Raw genomic sequence first — 23,978 nt, 5'->3', positions numbered from 1 at the left:
CTGCCAGATTAGAACACTTCCCAATCTCATGGAGTGCTTGCTCCCTTTAAATAACAATAACAACAATTGTGAGTTCCACTGAGAAACTTGTCTTTCATATACTCTCCCAATTCTATTTCATATTTACCACTTCTCGTATCTATGTATCCCTTCATTTTGTAACTTATTTCCCTAAATAACTCTATCTTTTGCCAAAGAGAATAGCCAATGTAAATTCTTTCCATGAGTGAACCCCAATTTGTGGTGCCTACCAGCATCTGGTGTCTACATTATCCACATGAGTATATATATGGGTATGTATTAAAAAATATCTTAAATCAGATATTTTGGAGTTCAGGAACAAATGTTTTTCTCCTGCTGTCTGCTTGTTAAAAGTCAGTTCTGTTTCATGAAGTTAGAGGATTTATCCACAAACATATTTACCAGGAGGATTGTCAAATAATCTTTTGTTCACAGCTCTGGAGAATTAGGGTTATTTTTTGTCCCATGCAGTTTGCAATACTTATGAGCATGTGCAGCCTGAACTAGATTAATTGGGAACTATTTTAACGAGATAAATATGCAATGGAATGCAGATGATGTTTATAAGTAGTATTCTAAGTCAATATACAGCCCACAGAGATACTTATATATATAGTTTAGTGGCCCCTTCCATTTCTATTTGAGTTTGACATTACTAGTGTACACTATCATCATTATATATATATATATATATATATTTAGCAATTCTGTCAAAAGTAAATCAATTACTTTTCTGGGGAAAAAAGCAGATAGCGCTTTTAAGAGGAAGTAATATTTAAATTTTCTGTTTAAAGTTCAGGGTTTAACCTCACTCCATATATCTGAAATGTAAGATTTTCTTTGATTTCTAGACTGATTAGTTGTCCAAAAAAAAAACTAACTTGTGAGATGAATTTGGTGCTCAATGTTGTATACTCATCAGATCCAGGAGAACAAACTACTTATATCACTCATTTTTTTTTATTATAACGGGTTAAAATTTTGAGTTATACTCTCCCTTAACTGATAGCACAATCCTTTTGATATAAGGCAAGGGACAATGAGTAAGAAGTAAAAATAACAAAAAGACTTTTGATAAAAAACTGAAGGCAATCCAATTCATTCAAGAAAAGGATATAAAAAAAGGTTCTTGGTAGCCAAGAGGGATGAATAGAGTAGATGAATAGATTCTATTTCAATTTGGGTATATATATATATATATATATAAAATTTGAACCCTAGTACTAAACTTTTTTGCAAGCAAGGTTGATGTGATAATAATATTAATAGCTTTTATAATATTTATTTATATGTTATCTCATTTGATCAACACAAAAACTTTGTGACTTATTATCCCCATTTTATACATGTAGGCAGGAGTGGGTTGAATGTCTCTTTGTGATTGTTGGCTTTCACTAGTGAGCTTTAGCTTATTTGAGTAGCCACAGGCCTATCATGTCAATAGCAGCCAATTCTGCCAAGTGCCTCTTTTCCCTCAATTTCTTCCAACTCTATTTCTGAGAACAGTTATCAAATCAATATTTCTATTGTCCTCTGACTCCAATCACCATTCTTTGTGTCTTCTCTGTTCAAAACACTCCTCTTGCAATCATTCTTCTATATATCTTGTCTCTTTCAATTAGAATAAACTCTTTAAGGATTGGAACCGTCTTGGGGATATTTGTACTCCCATCACTTAGCATAGTGCCTGAAATATAACAAGCACTTAATACATGCTTTTCTCTTCATTTATTCATTTGGATATATCTATTAAATATGAAGTAAGTATACTGGTAAGCAAATGACAAGAAAATCAAGCAAGGAATTGGGTTGAAGGGCTCAAAAGATTAAAAGCAGAGTCCAGAAAAAAATAAACATATATATCAATATGAAGCAATTTCATTTGCTACTATGCAGTTCTGAATTCTGAAGCTTGTAGACAGCATAGTTCATGATTGAAAATGTCATTATCTGTTAAAAAAAATTTTAATTTTTTTTAGTGGTTCAAATAAGGACCCCCTTCCTACCAATGTAGATCTATGAATGTTTTATAATTTACCGTCTTTTTTTTTTTAAAGAGAAATTTAACCTTTTTTATTTATTTTATTCTGAACTTAAGAAACAAAACAAGCATTTCTTTTCTTTCTTTTCTTTTCTTTCTTTTTTTTTTTTTTTGCTGAGGCAATTGGAGTTAAGTGACTTGGCCAGGGTCACACAACTAATAAGTGTTAAGAAGTATCTGAGGCCAAATTTGAACTCAGATCCTCCTGACTTTAGGGCTGGTGCTCTATCCACTGCTGCCATCTACCTGCCCCAAGCATTTCCATTACATACCAGAATAGGGGGAAAATGTGATGGCACATAACCTATTGTGTACCGCTTGCTATTGCTTCTAAATATATAATTTACAGTCTTAAAGAGGCACCTGAGGCATTGAGGAGGTTAAATGACTCTCCTTTTTTTTCTTTTTGTAAAGCAATTGGAGTTAAGTGACTTGCCCAGGGTCACACAGCTAGGAAGTTTTAAGTGTCTGAGGTCAAATTTGAACTCAGATCCTCCTAACTTCAGGGCTGGTGCTCTTTCTACTGTGCCACCCAGCTGCCCTGATTGTTTAAGGTCAAAGAACCACTAAGTATCAAAAGCAGAACTAGAACTCAGGTTTTCCTTGATTCTAATGCCAACTTTCTATTTATTCTATCATACTGTCTTTTAATAAAATTAACTCCAGAGGAAAAAATGAACTACTATTTAATGGAGGACTATTTACTTTCAGAGAGGTGAAACCAAAAGCTTATCTCCTTTAAAACCCATGTAACATTCTCAAACTCTCATTCATATCCATTCCTTACCCAAGTTATCTCAACTGAACTCATATTTTTAAAAGAATATTTATAATAAATTCTGTGTTCAAAACAAAACCTGATTTGTCTTTGCTTTCTAGTTACATGACACTCAGTTGTAAAACTCATTGCTCTTTAATGAAGTTAGCCTTGGAATTTTAGATTGTTTATTTGGCAACACTACAGATTATGGGAGTATGGGACTGGGAAAGGAGAAATTATGATTTCAGGCAAAGTAGAAAAAGTATTTTTTCTTTATGTCTTAGAATACCTAGGGAAATACTGAGAATAAAACTGACAATTAATAAATGAAACAAATTAAACTTCTTACTTTGGTGAAAAAAATATCTCCTGTTATAAAAAAGAAAAAGGAAATCCCTGCTTAAAATCTTTCAGAAATTAATGAATTAAACTTCAGTTAAGATTTTTTAAGTTCATACTACAAGTAGAACAACACATGTGGTAATGGGGAAGAGAGCATGTTGATAAGGTATGGCTCTTGCCCTTACACACCTGATAACAACCTAATAGGAAAATATGATTCATACAGAGTAATAAAAAATAATGATGTCTCAGTGCTTTGGAGAATAAAAGGCTCAAGTCGGGAAAAAGATCATTACTACCAAGAAGAATCGGGGAAGTCTTCTTAGAGATTATAGCACTTGAGTTGGCTTTAAAGGATGGGTGGGATTTCAACAGACAGGTAAGAAGGAAAGGGCATTCTAGGTCTAAAGAACAATCTGAACAATGGCAGAAGAAAGAAAAGTAAAAGACTTAAAAAGGCCATTTTCAGTTCTCCAGATTTAGCCACAACTCAGCTTCAGGAAGCACATGGGAATGGGATAGAGGAAGTAGGGGTAATAGGAAATAAGACAGGAAAGATAGTAAGAATGATGTCAAATTGTATGAAGATCTTGAATGCCAAGAGTCTGTATTTTACTCAATAAGCAAAAGTCAGAAAGTGTTTTTGGTAGAGAATAATATGACCACATATATGGAAGTTCAAACAATAATGATGTGAAGAATGGATCATTATCTCAAAAAAGACAATTGTAGCTACTGTATCAATTTAAAGCTTCATTAACTAGACCTCATTGGCAGGAACTATGGATCATCTGGCCTAATCCTTTTATTTTACAAGTAATAATAAAGAAAATGAGAGAGTTGAGTTGACCAAGCTAGTTACAGATTGCCAGTGCAGAGCTTCCCAGCTGATCCCACTGCTTTTTGATTTTCATTAAGGGGGAGAGAATCATCCTATTACCAAATTTTATTTGAAAAGTGATTTTTCTTTGGAATCTTTGGGATGGCCTTTATTAGGTCATAACCTCTATTAGGCTGTGAAAATCCCTCCTAGAATAAAAGTTTGGTTAATTCCAATGAAGACACATCTTTTTTTAAATTCAAAATTTTAAAAATTTTCTGTTCTAGGGATTTATTTTTTGAAGGAAGAATCACCTTTTATCAATGCAAGTCAACAATTCCTCTACCAAGAGATAAAGTGATTTCCCCTGAGTCATATAAGTGATATAAGCCAGAAGTAGAATGAACTTTTCTTGAATCTAGGGCAAAGCAATTTCATTTTTCAAACCAAGAAGTTTCTGCCAAGCTGAAAAGATAGAGTAGCTTACATACCGGTCTTCCATGGATGCTCTCATAATACAACAAAGATTTCTGCAGAGCCACTTTCTCAATAGCAATCTGCTCTCTGGTCATATCCTATATAGTGGAGAAAGAAAAGAAAAATATTTCATTTAAATAACTTCCTCAAATAAAAACTTGAAATTGCTTATCATGCCATTGGTTCCCTTATCCTACAGCTAGTTCTGGAATTGGCTACTAGGGAACCTTTGAACAAATACTGTCAGAATACATTATCATTACATTATCACCATCAATAATAAATAGCTATTGAGCTCTGAGGGCAACTAGGTGGCAAGTGGATAGAGCACTGGAGTTGGAAGCCCGAAAAATGGAGTCATGAAAATTAGGACATGATTGAAGTAACTAATTGACCACTGAAAGTATCTCCACATTATATTGAAGAATGAAGTATCTGTGACAAGCCATTCTGCCTTAAGGTAATATTTGATTTCTAAACAGGAATGATTCTGCTTAGGTCTAAGAGTTTTGATTGCACTTAATTTATCACAGAGAATCACCAGTTGAGTGGTAATACAAATACAAAATTGAATAAATTGACCTGGACTTGAAAGGGATGATCTAGATCAGCCTTCTCATTTTACAGATGAGGAAAATGAAATTTATGGAGGTTAAGTGACTTGCTTCAAAGTCAGACAAGTAGTTTCAGAGGTAGAATTCTAGTCCATGTACTCTAACTTCAAAAGGAGAGATCTTTTGACTACAACATGCTGCTTCACTTAACCCAATGAACTCCTTTGTACAAAACCTAGAACACAAATTACTGATTTTACTTTTTCTCTAATGATCATTAAAATCAACTACTATCAATAATGACTGTGCTAAGTATCAAGGATATAAAGAAAAATAAAAAGATAAGTCACTGCTCTCAAATCACAGTCTAATTGTGGAGAATTAGGCTATGTAATAACTTGTATAGAATATTTATATGATATATGAATAATCATTATCTACTTAATAGCATTTCTGTTGTATCTACCACATTTTTAAGGTCCCAGAATTTAAGGCTCTGCTTCATAGGGTACTGCAGAACTCCAATGGTAAGGCTATATAGTAGGGGCTCAATGGATATTTTTGAATAAAAGTATGATTCTTTTTTTAACTCCCTCACTCCCATACCTTAATGTCCTCAGGATGGTTGGTCTCTCTCCGCTTCTCTTTTAGTTTCTTCTGAATAGATTCCAGGGTAGCTTCAATAGTAGGTGTCATTGCTTTTTCTATCTCTCGTTTCTTATCTTCCTTCTCCAACTGAGAACCAAAACTCTTGGGGAGTGTGTTGCTCCGCTGTCGCATCTGAGGAACCAGTTCTTCTTCAGATAACTTTAACTTTGACTCTACTTAGAAAAAAGCAGTGAGAAGCAGAGTCAATATGTCAGAGTAATAGGAAGAAGTACAACAACAAGAACGATCATCTATCATATTTCAAGAAATTATAAAAGAAAACTCTACAGATCTTTTAGAAGCAGTGGGTAAATAGAAAGAATTCAATGGGGATTTCCTAAAGGAAATTCCCAGCAATATTATATACAAAATCCAAAGCTTTCAATTCAAAGAAAAAATTCCACCACCAACCAGAAAGAAAGAATTCAAGTACTCAAATAGTCATGATCAGAACCATACAAGCCGTGACCACTATCAAAGGAGCAAAGAGCTCAATGTGAAATTCTAGAAGGCAAAAGCTCTAGGTTTAAAGACAAGAATGATTTACCCAGAAAAAATAAATACAATCCTACAGGTGAAAAAAATTTTTATGAGATTTTTAATGAGAAGATTTCCAAGCTTTCCTGACAAAAAGACAATAGCGGCATAGAAAATTTGAAATGCAAACACAGAAATTAAGAAAAGAATAAAAAGCTAAACATGAGTGAGCCATCATAAAAGATCAAAGATAAGTTCTTTATATTTTTAATAGTATTTCTCCCAATAACATGTCAAGATAATTTTTAGCATTCATATTAACAAGATTTTGACTTTCAAATTTTTCTTTCTCCATCCTTTCCTCTCCTCTTCCTAAAATGGTAGGCAATGTGACATAGGTTACACATGTGCCATATGTGAAACATACTTCTATATTAGTCACAGCTGTGAAAGAAGAAATAGACCAAAAGGAAAAAGCCACAAAAAGAATAAAGTAAAAAAAGTATGGTTTGATCTGCACTTAAAGAGTCCACCAGTTCTTTCTCTGGATATGGATAGCATTTTCCTTTTTAAATCCTTTGTATTTGTCATGGATCACTATATTGCCTAGAAGAGTTGACTCATTCAGAGTTACAGCACAAATGTTGCTGAAACCATCTACAATGTTTTCCTGGTACAGCTCATTTCACTTTGTGTCAGTTCACAAAAGTCTCTCCAGGTTTTTCAGAAACCTGCCTATTTATCATTTCTTTTTGCACAATAGCATTCTATTATATTCATATAGCCCAGCTTATTCAATCATTTCCCAATTGATGGGCATCCCCTCAACTTTCAATATTCTGCCATCATGAAAAGGGCTTCTATAAATATTTTTATACATGTGAGTCCTTTTTAATTTTTTGTGATCTCTTTGGAATAAAGACCTAATCATAGTATTGTTGGATCAAAGGGTTGCCCTTTAGGCATAGTTCCAAATTGCTCTTCAGAATGGCTGGATCTGTTCACAACTCCACCAACAGTATATTAATATCCTAATTTTCCCACATTCTTTCCCACCTTTATCTTTGTCCTTTTTTTTTTTTGGCATATTAAATGCCAATGTGATAGGTGGCATTTCTCCAGTCAAAAGTGATTTAGAGCACTTCTTCATATGCTTACAGATAATTTTGATTTCTTCATCTGAAAACTGCCTGTTCATATCCTTTGACCATTTATCAATTGGGAAATGGCTTATATTCTTATAAATTTGACTCACTTCTCTATATATTTCAGAAATAAGTCTTTTATCAGAGATATGTGCTATATAGTTTTCCAACTATCTGCTTTCCTTCTAATTTTAGTTGCACTAGCTTTGTGCAAAAGCCTTTACACTAAATATAATCACAATTGTTTATTTTACATTTTCATAATCATTTCTGTCTCTTGTTTGGTTAGGAATCTGTATTCACTTAACTTCTTTAAGAATTTAGATGTTATTTAACATGTATTGGTCAACCTGCCATCGGGAGGAGGGGAAGGGGAGAAAGGAGGGGAGAAATTGGAATAAAAGATTTGGCAATTGTCAATGCTATAAAATTACCCATGCATATAACTTGTAAATAAAAAACTATAATAATAAAAAAAAGAATTTAGATGTTATTGAACTTGGTATATATATTTAGTATTGATATTCACTGTATTGTGTCTTTTAGCAAAATGTCATTTCCTTCCTTATCTTTTAAAATTAGGTTTGTTTTTGCTTTTCCTTTATCCGAGATGCCTTGCCTTTTTTAAAAATTCAGTTGAAGCACAATAGATTCTGCTCTAGCCCCTTTTACTCTCTGTGCATCTTTCTGCTTCAAGTGTTTTTCTTGTCAATAACATATGATAGGATTTTTATGGGAGATTTCATCCCATCCACATTCAGAGTTATGATCACTGTGTTTTCCTATATCCTATTTTTCCCCCATTCTCCTTTCAAAATCTCCTTCCTTGCCACTGATTTACTTCTGTCTAGTACTTCCCTAGTCTGCCTTCTCTTTTGTCAGTTCTCTCTACCCCACCACACCCCACCTTTACTTAATCGCTTCCTTTCCTATTTTCCTGTCCGGTAAAATAGATTTCTATATTCAATTGATTGTGTTTATCATTCTCTCTGAGCCAGTACTAATGAAAGTAAGATTCAAGTCATGCCCATTGCCCATCCTATCTTGCCTTCTACTGTAACAGGTCTTTCATACCTCTTTATGTGAAATAATTCATCTCAATCTACCTCTCTCTTCTTTCTGCACCCAATGTACTCTTTTTTTTCTAAGCCCTTAATCATTGTGTCATCATCTCACATTTACCTTGTACCCATCCCTCTATGTATATTCATTCTAGAATTACAAGTATCATCTTCCCATGTAGAGATGTAAACAGTTCAGCTCTATTGAATTTCTAGTGTTTTCTTTTCCTTTTTAAGGCTATCTTTGTGTCTTAATTTTTTTTTTTCCTATTCTGGTCTTCTTATGAAAGCTTGATATTCTATTTCAATGAATGAACATTTCCCTCCCCGCTCCTCCCTCCCCCCTGGCTACCACCTTGGAATATTATGCTTAATTTCATTGGGTAGATGATTCTTGGTTGTAGTCCTAGTTTTTTTACCTTCCAGAATATGTTCCATTATTATCTCCAATCTTTTAATATTGCATTTACTAAGTCCTGTGCAATCCTGACAGTCCTTATAGTTCCCCAGTATTTCCAGCCATTGTGATATTTTTTCCTTGTTCTGTAATTTGACTATAATGCTTCTTGGAGTTTTTCTTTTAGCATCTCTTCCCAGAAGTGATTGGTAGTATTTTCCTTTGTAATTTCTTGAAAGATGACATGCATAGCTTTCAGGTAGTCCAATGATTATGACATTCTCTTATGAATCTTTTTTCTAGGTCATTTGCTTTTCCATTGAAGTGTTTTACATTTTATTCTATTTTTGCTTTCTTTTGAAATTGATTTTTAATGTCTTAAGTGTCATTAGCTTCTATTTGCCTAATTTTAACTTTTAAAGCATTTGTTCAGTGGATTTTTGAATCTCCTTTTCCATTTGGCCAATTCTAACTTTTTAAGCAGTTGTTTTCTTTTTCCAAATTGTTAACTCTTTAACTTCATAATTTTTTTTGCATTACTCTTATTTTTTCCTCAGTTTTTCTTCTACCTTTCATGATTTTTAAAACCTTTTTTGAGTTCTTCTACGAGTTCTTTCTGGGTTTGAGACCATTTACCATTTTTCTTTGCCATGAGAGTTTTGACATTGTTGTCCTTGTCTAAGATCTTCCCTGTTGCCTTAACTTCTTATGATCAGTAAGTTGTTTTTTTGCCTTTTTAAAAAAAATTTTTTTTTTTAATCTGAGCTCTGCTCTCAGAGTGGAAGAGGCATTGTCTCAGGTTTCTTGTGCCATTGGCTGCAGACTCCCTTTGCTTACTGATGTTGCCCTGAGGCCCATGTGGGACTCTAATATGTTGCTGTACAGAGAGGGTAGGGGGGTTAGAATTGCTGGAGACCATAGGGGTTTGGCAGCTTACCTACTGCTGAGCTGTGTAGGGGAAATCTCAGTGATTGTGGCTGGCATGTGCTGAGGCTTGTGGGGTGTTTCTGCATTTCTCCATGGCTACCTGAAGCACATGGCAGTCTTGCTTCTGGACATTTCCCGTTTGGAGCTATGTTGAAACACATTGTGGTTTTCGGAGCTAGAGTCTGCCAGTTCTCTATGTTTTGCTGAAGTATATGGGGAGGGAGGGTCCTGGTTTTGGTATTTGTCTTCTCCACCATACTGGGGGGCACAGGATCTCCAGCTGGTTTGCTGAAGTGGGGCTTGCTGATGGCTTGACAGAACACTTCCTGTCCTGGATTGCACACCGTCTTTACTTGAGGCAGACCTTTCTTGCTGATCTTTCAAGTTTCTTAGGCTAACAGATTGTTTCACCTTGTCTTTTAACTAGTTTTTGCTGTCCTAAGACATATGGTTGTTTGGAGGTGAATATGGGAGAATTATAATGATTTACTACTTATTTCACCATCTTGGCTCCCAGAAGTCCTGTTTATATTTTTACATGGGGATACATATGTGTCCTCATTTTTACATGGGAATATACATGTGTTCAAGAGGATATTTTTTATATCCTATCAGAACTTAGTCATCAAGAAGAATTGCAGATGCAGTCTAACTAGACAGAAAGCCTGGGAATGGTTGCATTGTGTTTTAATGATCTTAAAAGAAGAATGGAAAGGGAAGGAAAGAGAAATGAATCTCTCTCTCTTTTTTTTTTTTTAGAAGGGGGAAATGAGAAAAAAAAAATGAGCAGAAATGATCTCATATAGGAGGGACAGAGAAGTAAAAGTATGTGAAGCAAAGAGTGGGGAGGAGAAGCAAGAGATAGTTGCACTTCACTCATTGGAATTGGCCAAAGGAGGGAAGAATACACAAACACACCCACATACAGAGTTGACTACAGAAATATATTTCATAGAAAAGGAGAATACAAATGGAAAGGAGAAAACAAAAACAAGGGTAGATTAAGGAAGAGAATAGTTAGAAATAAAGTAAACTTTTAAAGGAGACAGAAAATGAAAGAAGGAAAAGTATGAGAATAACAAGGTGGAAAATATATATAATTAACAATCATAATTATGAATGTGAAAGGGTTGGATTCATCTATGACACAGAAAAGGATGTCAGGATGGATTATAAATCAAAATCCAACAATATTTATTTATAAGAAACACACTTGAAACAGAGATGCATGCAGAATTTTAATAAAGGGTTGGAGCAGAATCTATTATCCCTTCAGCTGAAGGGTATTAATTATGATTTCAGAACAAAACAATAGCAAATAAGAGATTTAAATTAAAGAGACAAATAGGGAAATTACATTTGTTGAAAAGGTACCATATTCAATGAATAGCAGTATTAAACATATATGCATTAAATGGCAGAGAATCTAAATTCTTAAAGGAAAATTTAAATGAGTTAGTTATAAGGAGAACTAGGTAGTAAAATCTTAATAATGGCAGCCTCAATTTACCCCTCTCAAAACGACATAAATCTAACCGCAAATAAATTAAAAAAAAAAACAAAGAAAAGACCTGAATAGAATCTTAGGAAAGTCAGATATGGCAGAGCTCTGGAGAATACAGAATGGGAACAGAAAGAAGCATGTAATCTCAGCTATGCTCAGCACTTTCACAAAACTATACCATGTCTTAGGGTATAAAAATGTCACAAATGCAGAAAAAGAGAAAAAAGATAGACAAGAATGAAAAAGAACTAATTTTTATAGACATAAATTACTAATTTTGTCATGTAGCAGTTATCTTCAATCTATTTCTCCTTCTCAGGCAAAAGCTAATTGTAGGATTGGGTTGAAAGGCTTAGGTTGAATAACCCAGATATGTGAACTCTTGATAAGGAGGGGAAAAATCTCTTGGATTAGTTAGGAATTTGCATTGAAATGAATTTCTGAGGTAGCTTTGGTTAGCTCAACCTTTTTTCCTTTTTTTTTCCCAATAGAACTCCATTTTATTTATGAGGCAATTAGGATTAAATGACTTGCCCAGGGTCACAAAGCTAGGAAATATTATGAATCTGAGGCTGAATCTGAACTCAGATTCTCCTGATTTCAGGGTCAATGCTCTATCCACTGCACCACTAGCTGCTCCTGAGTTAAATATCTTATTATTATTTCAATATTTTGTTGATGTACTCCCTCTATTGACACAGAATGTCTTTGAATATAGCTGTAGCTAAATAATAAAAAAAAAAGTTCCCCAGTGACCAACCCAACAATGAGTGCTTTTAAACTAAACAATGCTTATCCTGAGATATCAAATAGATAACATCCAAGACATCACAAAGTTTTTCTAATGTGATGAGACCTTCTAGAGCTTTAATAACAGTACCCAACCCTTGAGAAACCAGAATAATCAAGAAAAGTTGTAGAAATAGGGTCCCAAAAGAAATGCCTAACAAAGATTTAAGTAAATGATATGGCATCTTTGGAATTTATCATCTTAGTAGACTTACATTTTCCTGTGGCTGAGCATGCTTAGGAAAATGGGGGGAGAAGAATGCATGTTAAAAATGTCAGCAATATCTCTCAGGTATTCTAATTCTCTGGTACATCTTTATTTTTCCCCCTAAGATTGAGTGAATAGCATGATTTCACAGCAGGGGGTAGCTACATGTTTTGAACTTTTACCTTTCAGCTGCTTCCGGAATTTTGCAAGGTCATTTGTCCATTTCAGTACCTCTGGATTGGCTGCTTTGTCACTATGGGAAGGCTAAAATAAGAAAGTCTAGATTTAATATTTCAAGATTGGGAAAAGAAAATTGTTTGTTTCATCCACTGCATTTTAAAAAGGAAAAGGAAGCTGGAGTACATTTATAATGTAGGAAATTATATGTGACTAAATCTAAGGTGACAAGAGAGTCTTCTAGCATCTTAATGAGCTATGATTCACCTTGCTTCCCTTAACATAATTATTTTATGATCCTTTTTATCTACTTCTCTACAATATGCTTCTCATTCTATATGACTATTTTCCCTTTGTAAATCATTTTTAGCCTTATGTTTCTAAGTATTTTGGTCTATTTAAAGGAGTAGCAAAATAGAGATCTAAATCCCACAACAGTCACTTTCCTGTGTTTATCCTGATGATTACTAAAAAATCTATTTAAAATTTTTTTGAAAGTATACTCTATAAATCTCAAGTTGTTTTAACCAAATATGATCTTTTATTCAGTTATATTTTCACTACTTTCTCTGTTTTGGCTTCTTATTAACAAGGAATAAAGCTTGTAGCTTATTACATCATTTGTGATACTTTCAGGAAAACTTCCTAGGAAATGCTGATGCATTATATATTGTGTAATGTATTGTATATCGTGTAAATTGTGTAATAATATGAGAGCTGACTGGGCTTATATCCCAAAGAGATCATAAAGAAGAGAAAGGGACCTGTATGTGCACAAATGTTTGTGGCAGCCCTGTTTGTAGTGGCCAGAAACTGGAAACTGTGCAGATACCTATCAATTGGAGAATGGCTGAATAAATTGTGGTATTTGAATATTATGGAATATTATTGTTCAGTAAGAAATAACCAGCAGGATGATTTCAGAAAGGTCTGGAGAGACTTACACGAACTGATGCTGAGTGAAATGAGCAGGACAGGAAATCATTATATACTTCAACAACAATACTATATGATGATCAATTCTGATGGACCTGGTCATCTTCAGCAATGAGATGAACAAAATCAGTTCCAATGGAGCAATAATGAACTGAACCAGCTACGCCCAGCAAAAGAACTCTGGGAGATGACTAAGAACCATTACATTGAATTCCCAATCCTTATATTTTCGCCTGCCTGCATTTTGCATTTCCTTCACAGGCTAATTGTACAATATTTCAAAGTCAATTCTTTTTATACAGCAAAATAACAGTTTGGTCATGTATACTTATTGTGTATCTAATTTATACTTTAATATATTTAACATCTACTGGTCATTCTGCTATTTAGGGGGGAGGGTGAGAGAAGGAGGGGAAAAATTGGAACAAAAGGTTTGGCAATTGTCAATGCTGTAAAATTACCCATACATATAACTTATAAATAAAAAGCAATTAAAAAAAAAAAGAAAAAAGGAAGTACAAAGGGAAATCTTGGACCTAGGCAACTAAAAAAAAATAATAATAATATGAGGGTTGATTAATTCAATCAAGCAAATCATCCCACCCCACTTAAAGTAACCTACAAGAAAAAACACTTTGATACCCTTGTCAGATGACAGCATACATCAAACGAATTGAACTTAGTTCAAATTTCTGATTAATCAAGGCATTTCAAATGGGTAAGTCAGAAGTCTACTACGATTTGTTTAGGATGGGGTAAGAGGACTTGCCTATACCCTATGGAGCTTATATAAAACCAAGAATCTATTTTGAATTTAGAGATGTGAGTGTCTAGGAGCTTAGTGATGGAAATCTCTAGTAAAACTTTATTATTTATTTTTACTTATTTATTTTTTCCCCTGAGGCAACTGGGGTTAAATGACTTGCCCAAGGTCACATAGCTAGAAAGTGTTAGGTGTCTGAAGCTAGATTTGAACTCAAGAACTCAGACCTGACTTCAGGACTGGTGCAATATCTACTATACCAATTAGTTGTCCCACAAAACCTCATTATTAAAGAAGGAATTTCTTAGTGGCAAAGAATATCTTGGCCTCTACATCATTTTAGGTGGAAAAAGCCTTGGTGAACTCTGGATGATCAAAGAATTTGGACTTTCATTGGTTACTGTGAGACAGAAATGGCAAGGGACAATGTTTTTTAGCACCTCATTACAGATTGGATATGATCAGTAAAGGCATATTAAGGAATAAAGAAGAAAATCTGCATTATTCCCAAGAAGAACATATTGCGCCATGTCTAAGTTTTAATCCATTTTCCCTTGTTTCTGAATTTATTAATGGATGAATGTGGCACAGACATTTGGGTGGACGTTTTACATGACTTATTCTTACAATACTGCCTTAATAGATACTGCTTTCTAAAAATTACTTAGTCTGACTAACTGATGAGTTATGGAAGGGAAGTATATTAGGGAAGACTCATAAACTATGGCTGATGAAAACTGATCCTCAATCCTTCAAGACCACCTCTAGAACTCTAAAGGGAAAAGTAGCAACTACCTTTTAGGGGCCAAAGCAACCCAGTCTAAGTGGCAGTTGAAAGAACAGCTACATACTATACATTTTAAAAATCGATTTTCTATTATAGAATTCACTACAAATTTCCATTAATATTCTGATATTCTATCTTACCATTTTTGTTATTGCTATATCTTACTGATGTCAACAATGAATTGGAGGTAGAGAAAAGAGAGAATGCAGAATCTTACTTTGTATTTTCTTTCTTCTTCAAATCTGTCTTCAAACCGTCTGATTTTCTTCTTAAGGCTTTGAATCCGCCGAGTTAGCTGTGCAGGTGTTAAGTCTTCTTGGTCATCATCATAAGATCCCAAAGAAGAGCTCCTTCTCCTATTAGGAACATGAAAAAGGGTAACATTTGGGGTATCGTAATTTAGGGATAGTACATGCCATGTGCCACTCATTTCAAAGTTCTACTTTTCTCTGTTCCCTTGAAAGAAATGAAATTAATTATTAACTGTGCGGCCTTAGGTACCATATTTCCTACTATTAAATGGAGATGATTGCCATTTTCATGACTTTTTTCCCTGTCTCAGAGAGGACATGATGGTTATTTCTCATTTTGGCTTGGATGCCCTTTTTGGGAATAGAGTTTTTTAAATCAAGCTATGATGATTACTGTTGGCCACATTCCAAACTGGTTCTAAAGAATTATGACTCTAATAAAACCTATGTTCTCATGGGGGAAAGGAGGTCAATCTCATGGTGTGTGAGAGAGAGAGACCTTGTAATGGGATTCATTTAGGGAAAGGGAAACAATAGAAGAACAATTTTTCTATATAAGGAAATGAAGATTTTCATGTTTGATACTGACAAGTTACATTTGAAAAAATCTGCATCCCCATCCTATACTGGGATGATACATGTGATCATCAGTAAACCAAAGTATACCTCATGAAAGGATGTGAATTGGGGGGGGAAGGAGGCACTTCCGTGTCATCCAGGTACTGCTGGCTCTGTCCATAAGCATAGAATCGAGGAGACAGCATAGGATCACTGTCTTCATCTAGAAGCTGGCGAATCAGGCGCCCAGCCTGTGGGGAAAGGCGGGCTTCATCTGAATCAATGCTGTCACACTGCCATGAGGACAAAGTAGGAATGGGCTCTGAAAATAAACAGGGGTACCGAGTTACATTTTATTTTAAGAGTATTTCATTTTCCAAGTTACATCTACCTTGTCTGCCTAAAACAAGTGCCTACTCAAATAACTTATTCAATTTAGGAGATGGTATACAGTAAATACTAACCTGATTTACTATTAAGATTTCACTCACCTTTCCTTGTCTTCAGAAAAAGATTTTAAAAATGTATTTCACAAACCAAACTAATTTATCCCACATTATCTCAAATCCAAAATTCTCATAGAAACACTTTATCGTAGCAAAGAATTAGAAACAAAGTAGATGAGGGAATGATTAAACAAATTGTATTTATATGAATGTAATGGGACAATTTTATACTATGATGAGTAATTAATATGAACAATTCAAAGAAGCTTGTGATGACATATGAACTGATTCAGAATAAAGTAAGCAGAATCAAAAAGTAATATAGACAATGACTAACACTTTACAAGTATAAAAAAACAAAGCAAATTCATACAATAGAGTCTGGTTTTGCAATGATATTGTCCCTTTGAATTAACTCATGCCGTTTTCATTTAGAGAGCAGAACTCTTTTAAAAGACAAGATTAGTCCTTTTGAATAGAGGACAACTATAGTTCATGAGGGACACAAGGAAAAAATGGCAAAAGTGAGCACAAGATGTGAGCAGCAATGCAACTGTGGAAGCCAGTAATCAAGACAGCTACACTTCCCTCCCCACCCCAAACTCCTAGAGTTAAACTCTGCATGACCAAGCAGAGAGGAACATAACTGTGGAGGAATATTGAGGGAAAACAAGACAAGAGGAAAGGGTAATCTCTATTCTGTTCCACCTTACTTTTACTTTATAGTGTGTGTTTTTACAATATTGTTGGAAGACAACATTTACCAGACTTTTAATATTTTATAAACATCTGTGACTGATCTTGACTTTAAGTTGTCGGATATTGTTTGTTTATGGCTTAAGAGTGTGTGGGAGAGTAATTAGAGCAGTGCAGGAGAGAGGGATCTTTCCTAGTAGAGGGGCTAGAAGCTAAACTCATGATTAAAAAGTTCTGTTCTCTAAATAGGGGCATACATAGCTTGAGAATTCATAGAGGCAAAATCACTACATGTCTCATTTCAGATTTCTTACAAGGTTTCTCTGGTTTCTTACAAGAGATGGTTTTACTATAAAGCAATGATTCAAAGAGGTTAATGAATAATATCAAAATGTTACAAAAATAAATTATAATAATAAATGATAGATATCATGACTCCAGGTAAATCTTAATAAAAAAAAGTCTTAATAAAAACAGTCTTCATTAAAAGGTAATCAAATATATTTCTACTTGCTGGGATAACAGAATATGTATCAAAAAGGAAGAAAAAATGTAGGAAAAAGATATGGTCCTAAGGGTCATACAAAACACAAGTGTAATGATCTTAATCTTGTGAAAGTCAATTTTCTTTGAAGAACCCCGATGGTTCTCTGGCTCTAGGTTCTTAATTTATTGATTTTGTCTGTTTTTGCTTAGTCCTACCAGGATTACTGTTCGAATTTTAATTTGTAACTTTTAAGGAAGTTACAATTAGGCTAAGGACAAAACAGAAATTAGTTGTAAGGAGTTCGGAGATGCTCATTAAAAAAGTCTTATTGTTTTGGTGAAATTATAGGGTATGATCTTTTATTTAAGGACATTTGAGAAGTAATTTCAGTTTGTAAGTATGTCTATTGCAAAATTGCTGAGAGGACTCTGGCCTCCTGACTAGTTTCTACTAATTAGGGCTGCATCCAAGATGGGTCATTGGATCACAAGACCATAGAAAGAAGGGACTTTGTTTTAAAGATGAGGAAACTGCTTGCTCAAAGTAAAACAGGTAGCAAATATTAGAGGCAGAATTTGTGCCCCAGTCCCCTGAATCCAGAGCCACTCTACCATATGTTCATTTCATTAGTTATTTGCCCTCTTAAAGTACATATTGATGGCCATGCAAATCCCATGTGTCTCTGTTTAAAAAGAGACATTTCTAGTTCTTATTGGGTAAGGATTATGTAAGAGTACAGTCTTTCTAACCCCCAGGATTTAGAAAACTTTAACCAATACTTAATGAACAGGGGAAGGAAAAAAGGAAGTCCAAAAGAGACAAAGCTAGTCTTAAAGTTTGCCTTTGTAGATCCCAGAATGGGGCAACTCTTTTGACAAGGATTCATCTTTCTCAATCCTAGATATCCAATCGTTTTGGAGACAGTCATAATCTCTGGGAGCCAATTAGGTGTTTTGTGTCTTTGAAGTAAGCTACCTTCTCTTCAGATGCTTCCAAAGAAAAGCCCATGCCCTATAATTTTATCAAGTTGATTGAAGAACTCCTGAAATTGAATAAGACCTCCCTAGATCTATCACTCCCTCCAGTTAAATAAAAAAGATCTCAAAGAGCCTCATTATGACAAAGGACAATTTTGTATAATTTATCTTAAGAATTTCAAACTTCCTTAACATAGATTCTTTTCTTTGACCCATATTTTAATTTTATATGTACATATCTACATACTATAAAAGTGATCAAGGACCATCTTTTCAAAGAAACCATATGATGTCCTAGTTTTAATGACTGATAACCTATTAAAATATCTGAGACAATAATTACTTCATAAATCTGTAATGTTCTATGTGCATTTGTGAATGTGACCACAAAGACTATTTATTTTTTGACCTTAAATTTCAAATTGTTTTTTAATTCACAGAAACACTTGCATTTTGGGCTACTTTGACGCTAGCAGGTTCTTCACAAAAGCTTTACCTAATGAGAATATGTTATTATAACTTGTTTGGAAAAAATAAGTGGTTTGATAAGTATAGACTCCTGTCTGTTTCATAAGAGAAGACTAACATAGAATATAGTATTATTGGATATAGTTTGTTTTCTATAATAGAAACCTGTGACTAATAAAGCATGGTGTATATAAGACTTAGTTCTGTTGTAGACTTTGGCCTACAATGTAATATAATGCTCAAAAGTATTACAGACCAAAGTGTAAACAGGTCAAAACTGGGCAAGCTGGTTTTTCATTCTTGATGAATGAGGTATTTTTTAAGTTTCCTTCTTGAAAACAAGGATGACACAAAAATTTTAAATCACTAGTTTGCAAATTATGGATGAATTTGTATTCATCCTCTCCCCTCTCCCCCCCCCCCCCCCCCCCCCCCCCCGCCCCCAAGAGCCTAGTACAATGATTTGCCATAAAAGTGCCCAATAAAATATTAGGTCATTTGAAGAAAGTAGAAAAGAAGGAAGAAGAAAGGTAGAAGGAAAAAAGCACTATCAAAATTGGTCAAGGTTATTCTATAGATGTATCTAAAAATCCTTATATTCAATAATAAAGCACTTTGTTTTGAGAATGCAATACAGAGAATGTCTAATCAGGAGAAAGAAAAGATTAAATAGTAATATGGCAATTACTTAATTCCTGGGCAGTGCTGGAACAAAACAACCTAGGGGAAGGGAGGAAAGAAATTTATCAGGGACAGAGGGCACTGGCAGAGGAGAGCTGGGTGTTTGTATTGGCATGTAGACATGCCAGTTGGTTTAAAATTTCCACTTACATAGCCTAAGGATCTTAAATCCTTTAGTTTGCTGTGAATCCAGCAAAAGAAAGAGAGAGACACATAAAGAGAGGAGTTAGAGGGAAAAGAGCAGATTCTATCATGTCAAATATGTGATTATCTTAAGCTATCATGAAAACAGTTTGAGCAAAAGATCAGACTAGTTTATATGCTGTTTGTATAACTAAAAAAATCGTTAAGGTTAACTTGGGACTATTTATTTACCATTAATTAGATTTATTCACAAAAACTCATTCCATTTACTACAAATAAAAATTTGTCTTTATGCTGCCTACTGTTGCTATAGATGGGTTTGAGATAAGATAAACCAGAAGTCCATTCAGACACATGGATACATTTGTTCATAAGGCATATCATATCGGAAAGATATCATAAATGAAACTATCTTTTTTAAAATAACATTACTAAACTGTTATGTATCTCAGTTATAAGAAACAAGAACAACTGTTTTTATCATTAATCAGCTTTGTAGACCAAGCATGAAAAGTCCATCTGCTATGCAGCACGTGATAACACTGAAAAATTGTAAATCAGGACACAAACACAAAAATGTTAAGTATATTCCTTCTCTTTTCAAGTTAGATAAATTTAATAAAAACCCAAATATTAGTTCTTATTTAAAGAGAATTTTCCATACCCCAACTTCAATAAATCAATTATGAGGACATGATGAAATTTTAAATGTGTAAACAAGATAGGCTATTCACAATGATCTCTTTACAAGGTGCAAACTTCTTTGATTAGATCAAGAAAAAAATAGCTCATCAGGTAACATAATGGGCAGGCTACACTCCTTGGAGGCTTAATATAACTAGAGGTTTGTTGTTTATTCTTTTTAAAGAGGACCAATGGCATCATAGGATGCAATGGATTTCAGTGAGGCAGAGTTGCACAAAGTTGTGGACCTCACTCTCCCAGAGTCATTCAAAACCAGTAGCAAGACAAAAATCAAGAGGTTTGGCCATGATCCAATTTGCAGTGGATGACCCTATTGTCTTCAATGTCTGACCAAGCTCTAAGAGCTACTTCAGCATCTGCCCATGCCCCAGGAGAAGTCTTCTCAGTCTTGGGATAGACATCCTCCTCCCTCACTAATGGGCAAGCCCTCACACCACAGTTGCTAGTCCTTCCTGAATACCTTACATACTCTACAACTGGAAATGTTTTAGTAGTGAAATAGCTTTAGAAAACTCTAAATTTCCGAGGTAAAGATTCATGGTAGAGCTTAAAAGGGAGGAGAGAATTAAGTGTCATGTCAATGGAGAGACTCCATCAGTAAGAAAGTGAATCCACCAGAGATTGGAGAATAAATACGGACAGAGATAGATACCAAAAAATTAATTCACCTGGAAGAGATAGAAGCTTTAGGAAATATGATCTCACATCATCAAAAAATTTCAGGACTAATGAATTATTACTTTGCCATATGTATTCTATACAAGGGCATCACCACCCCAGTACCCTAAATTTGAAGCCACTTTTACTAAGAATCTCGGCATAATTGTGGAAGTTTATATCCTTGACTATGAGAGAGGATAGCGAAGATGTTTTCTAACAATTGTTTTTACTATGCCACAATAATAAATATGCTTTTAAAAGCTATTTCAGTCTGGTCCACTAATTTTACTGTACTGGCTCAGGCTTATAAATCATATTACTAGAAATCCAGCCCTTCAGGGTTATCCTTAGAAATCCAAAAAGAAGAATAGTTATCCATCATTTGGGTACTGGCCTGCCAAATTGAGTGAGATTGTGACATCCAGTCTTATACAAAGAATAAATGGAAGAATCAGAATCCAACTTTGATTGCAGGAATAAAGATTTAGAACTAGAGGGAAGGAAAAAGAAAATTTATGTGATAATTTAATCATATATTTAAAAAGAATAGCAAATTGTATACAGCAGATTTGTATATCATGTGTAACCATCTTTTTTATTATACAATCTTAAGGAATTGCTTGTCTTATCCCATAATTTAAAAATTAAATTAAAAAATAAAGAACTAGAAGGGATTTGAGGTTATCTCTTAGTTTACATAATGAAGAAATTGAAGCCCATAAACTTACCCAAAATTATACAGGTAGTAAACTAGATTTAGGATCAAACTATAGCCTTCTACTTCAAATTCAGTGTTCTTGAGTGCTACATTGCTTCTGTGAGCTTTTGGGGATTCATTCACCATTAAGTCTTTTAAGATTTCTGATAAGGGCAAGATCCTGTTTTATATTGGATACGCTTGTAATAATGAGCACAAGGGTATTCCAGAAAAGTTATTTCAAAGTAAAATAAAAAGATTTTTAGCTTCAAAATGAGTTTTTGTCTTATTTCAGTAAAAATAAGGAGCTCAAATTTGTTTTACTATTTAGATCACAATTTCTAAGGACATAAACACCTTATATTAAGAATTTATATTTTCTGTTTAACCTGAATTACTTGCTCTCTAGAAGAGGAGGGAAGTGGGAAAGGAAGGAGAAAAATATGGAACACAGGGTTTTGAAAGAGTGAATGTTGAAAACTACCTTTGCATGCATTTTGAAAAAAAAAAAAAGCTGTCATAAAAAAAAGAATTTGTTTTCGCTGGGCATCTGGCTACATCAAAGTTAAGGTGTAGGCAATGTTTTTTCCCCACACTTAAAATTTGTACACCTGAGTAATGTTTTTTCACACTTAAAATTCGTTCCCCGATAATATCAACAGAAGATCAAAAGGAACAGAGGAAAAACTGATGAGGGCAGCTGGGGAAGCTGCAATTTATCCATTCAACTACAAGAGTTCTAGATTTGGAATCAAAGGATTGTAGTTCAAATCCTAGATACTTGTATTATTATGACCCTTGGCTGGTCACAAAACCCTTGGGATTTGTAGTTCTTTGGGAATTTGGGAAGAGAGATCAGCAAGATAAGATGGTATAAAGAGCTGTTCTTACAGAGAGATGGGGGAACTCTAAAAAAAAGAAGGGAGAAATGGTAGTAATCCCAAGGCTGTGGCACAAGCAAAGCAACTGGTGTCAGCCATATCTGCAGTTTCTTTCTGTAAGATCATAAAATATGCTTTCTGTCCAAAAGCATTGGACCATGGACCATTGTCCAAATGGACAAATTGGTAAAAACACATGACCATATGTTATATTAAGGGCATTCATTCTTGTAACAGGACTGAAAGAAATAAAGCTCAATGAGAAAAAATAGCAAACCTTACCCTGCTCCCGCCTTATGTTTATGATTTTCTTAAATATACATTGTTAAGGAAAACATTTGCCTGAGTTAATATTATTTCTCATAAACACCTATGGTCAGTCCTTTCCTCATATATCTAGGTATCCCTTTGTTTGCAGTATGAGGGCACAATAGGATCCATATTGGAGGTCTAGATCTGAGAGCTCCCCTTTCAGTCAACTGTTAAAGAATGTTGCTCTCTAACTGAGGACATGAGCACAAACTTTCACAAATATCCTTCTTGGTGCAAATTATGATGAATTCTCATCTATTTTATGAATCCATTCCATAGACAGGAGTCATGAACACAGCTGACTTTATATATAACTCATATCCAAGTCAGAATAGAATAAAGGAAGTTGAAATCATTTGTGTTTTGAATAAATGGAATAACCAAAGGTTAACATTTACAATATTATAATATTTACTGGTGTATAAATTTTCACTTAGAATATTTGTTACATTAATCCCACTGAAGCAGGCCCTACAGTCAGTTAGTTAATGAATAAGTATTTTTAAGTCCCTGTTATCTGTTAGGAACTAGGCTAAGTGCTATAGATACAAAGAAAAGCAACAAACAAAAAATCCCAGGTTTAAAGGAGCTCAAAATTTAATGGGGAAGACAACCAGTAAATGGGAAAATAAACCAGTAACTAGTACAAATAAGCTATATATAGGATAAATTAGAGATAATAAAATCTGGCTTTATCCACTTGATTTCTCGAGCATATCGTGTCAGTGTAGCTTATATCAGTGTACACAGAGCCAATCCAGCACATCCAAGTATGCTCTGCCTCTCAATAACTCTGTCCAAAGCATCTCATTCCCTAACCTCATTGCCATTTCTAGCACTCCATATCCATCAAAGCCTTATGGTCCCTTTCCTCTCATTATGAACTCAGCATAGTGGTTTGATACTGAATTTGCTAAGTTATACCCATCATGAGCCTCAAATGACTAATTCATTTGATAGGAGCTCAGGGAAGGTCACATGTCAGTTTTATGACCCAAACTCTTCTGATATCATCCTGTTAAATAAGTTAGTGAGATGATTAAGGAAGATCAGGAAAGACGATTAAGAGAGATCATGTAGAAGGGATATTAGTTGAGACTTAAAGGAAACTAGAGTAGCTGGGAGATAGAGATGAAGAGGTCAAAATAATTCCAGGCATGGGGACAGCAACCAAGAATTTC

The 23,978-nt window shown here is 34.4% G+C and overlaps 1 protein-coding gene across 3 annotated transcripts in view; it reads right to left on the bottom strand.

The window, feature by feature from the left end:
* Positions 1 to 23,978, bottom strand: part of FAM13A (family with sequence similarity 13 member A) — a 103,130-nt gene that overhangs the window by 23,190 nt on the left and 55,962 nt on the right. For 2 of the 3 annotated variants that reach the window (XM_051964906.1, XM_051964909.1), the window contains exons 9-13: positions 15,752 to 15,965; positions 15,052 to 15,190; positions 12,354 to 12,435; positions 5,622 to 5,839; positions 4,476 to 4,559 (exon numbers count right to left, since the gene is read on the bottom strand). In XM_051964906.1, the coding sequence (XP_051820866.1) occupies positions 4,476 to 4,559; positions 5,622 to 5,839; positions 12,354 to 12,435; positions 15,052 to 15,190; positions 15,752 to 15,965 (737 nt within the window). The remainder of the gene's footprint in view (positions 1 to 4,475; positions 4,560 to 5,621; positions 5,840 to 12,353; positions 12,436 to 15,051; positions 15,191 to 15,751; positions 15,966 to 23,978) is intronic. The other variant, XM_051964908.1, reaches the window with a different exon arrangement.

Source organism: Antechinus flavipes, chromosome 6, assembly GCF_016432865.1.
Source record: "Antechinus flavipes isolate AdamAnt ecotype Samford, QLD, Australia chromosome 6, AdamAnt_v2, whole genome shotgun sequence".
Taxonomy (NCBI): domain Eukaryota; kingdom Metazoa; phylum Chordata; class Mammalia; order Dasyuromorphia; family Dasyuridae; genus Antechinus; species Antechinus flavipes.
The sequence above is the reverse complement of the archived record's forward strand: the minus strand, read 5'-3'. Positions and strand labels throughout refer to the sequence as shown.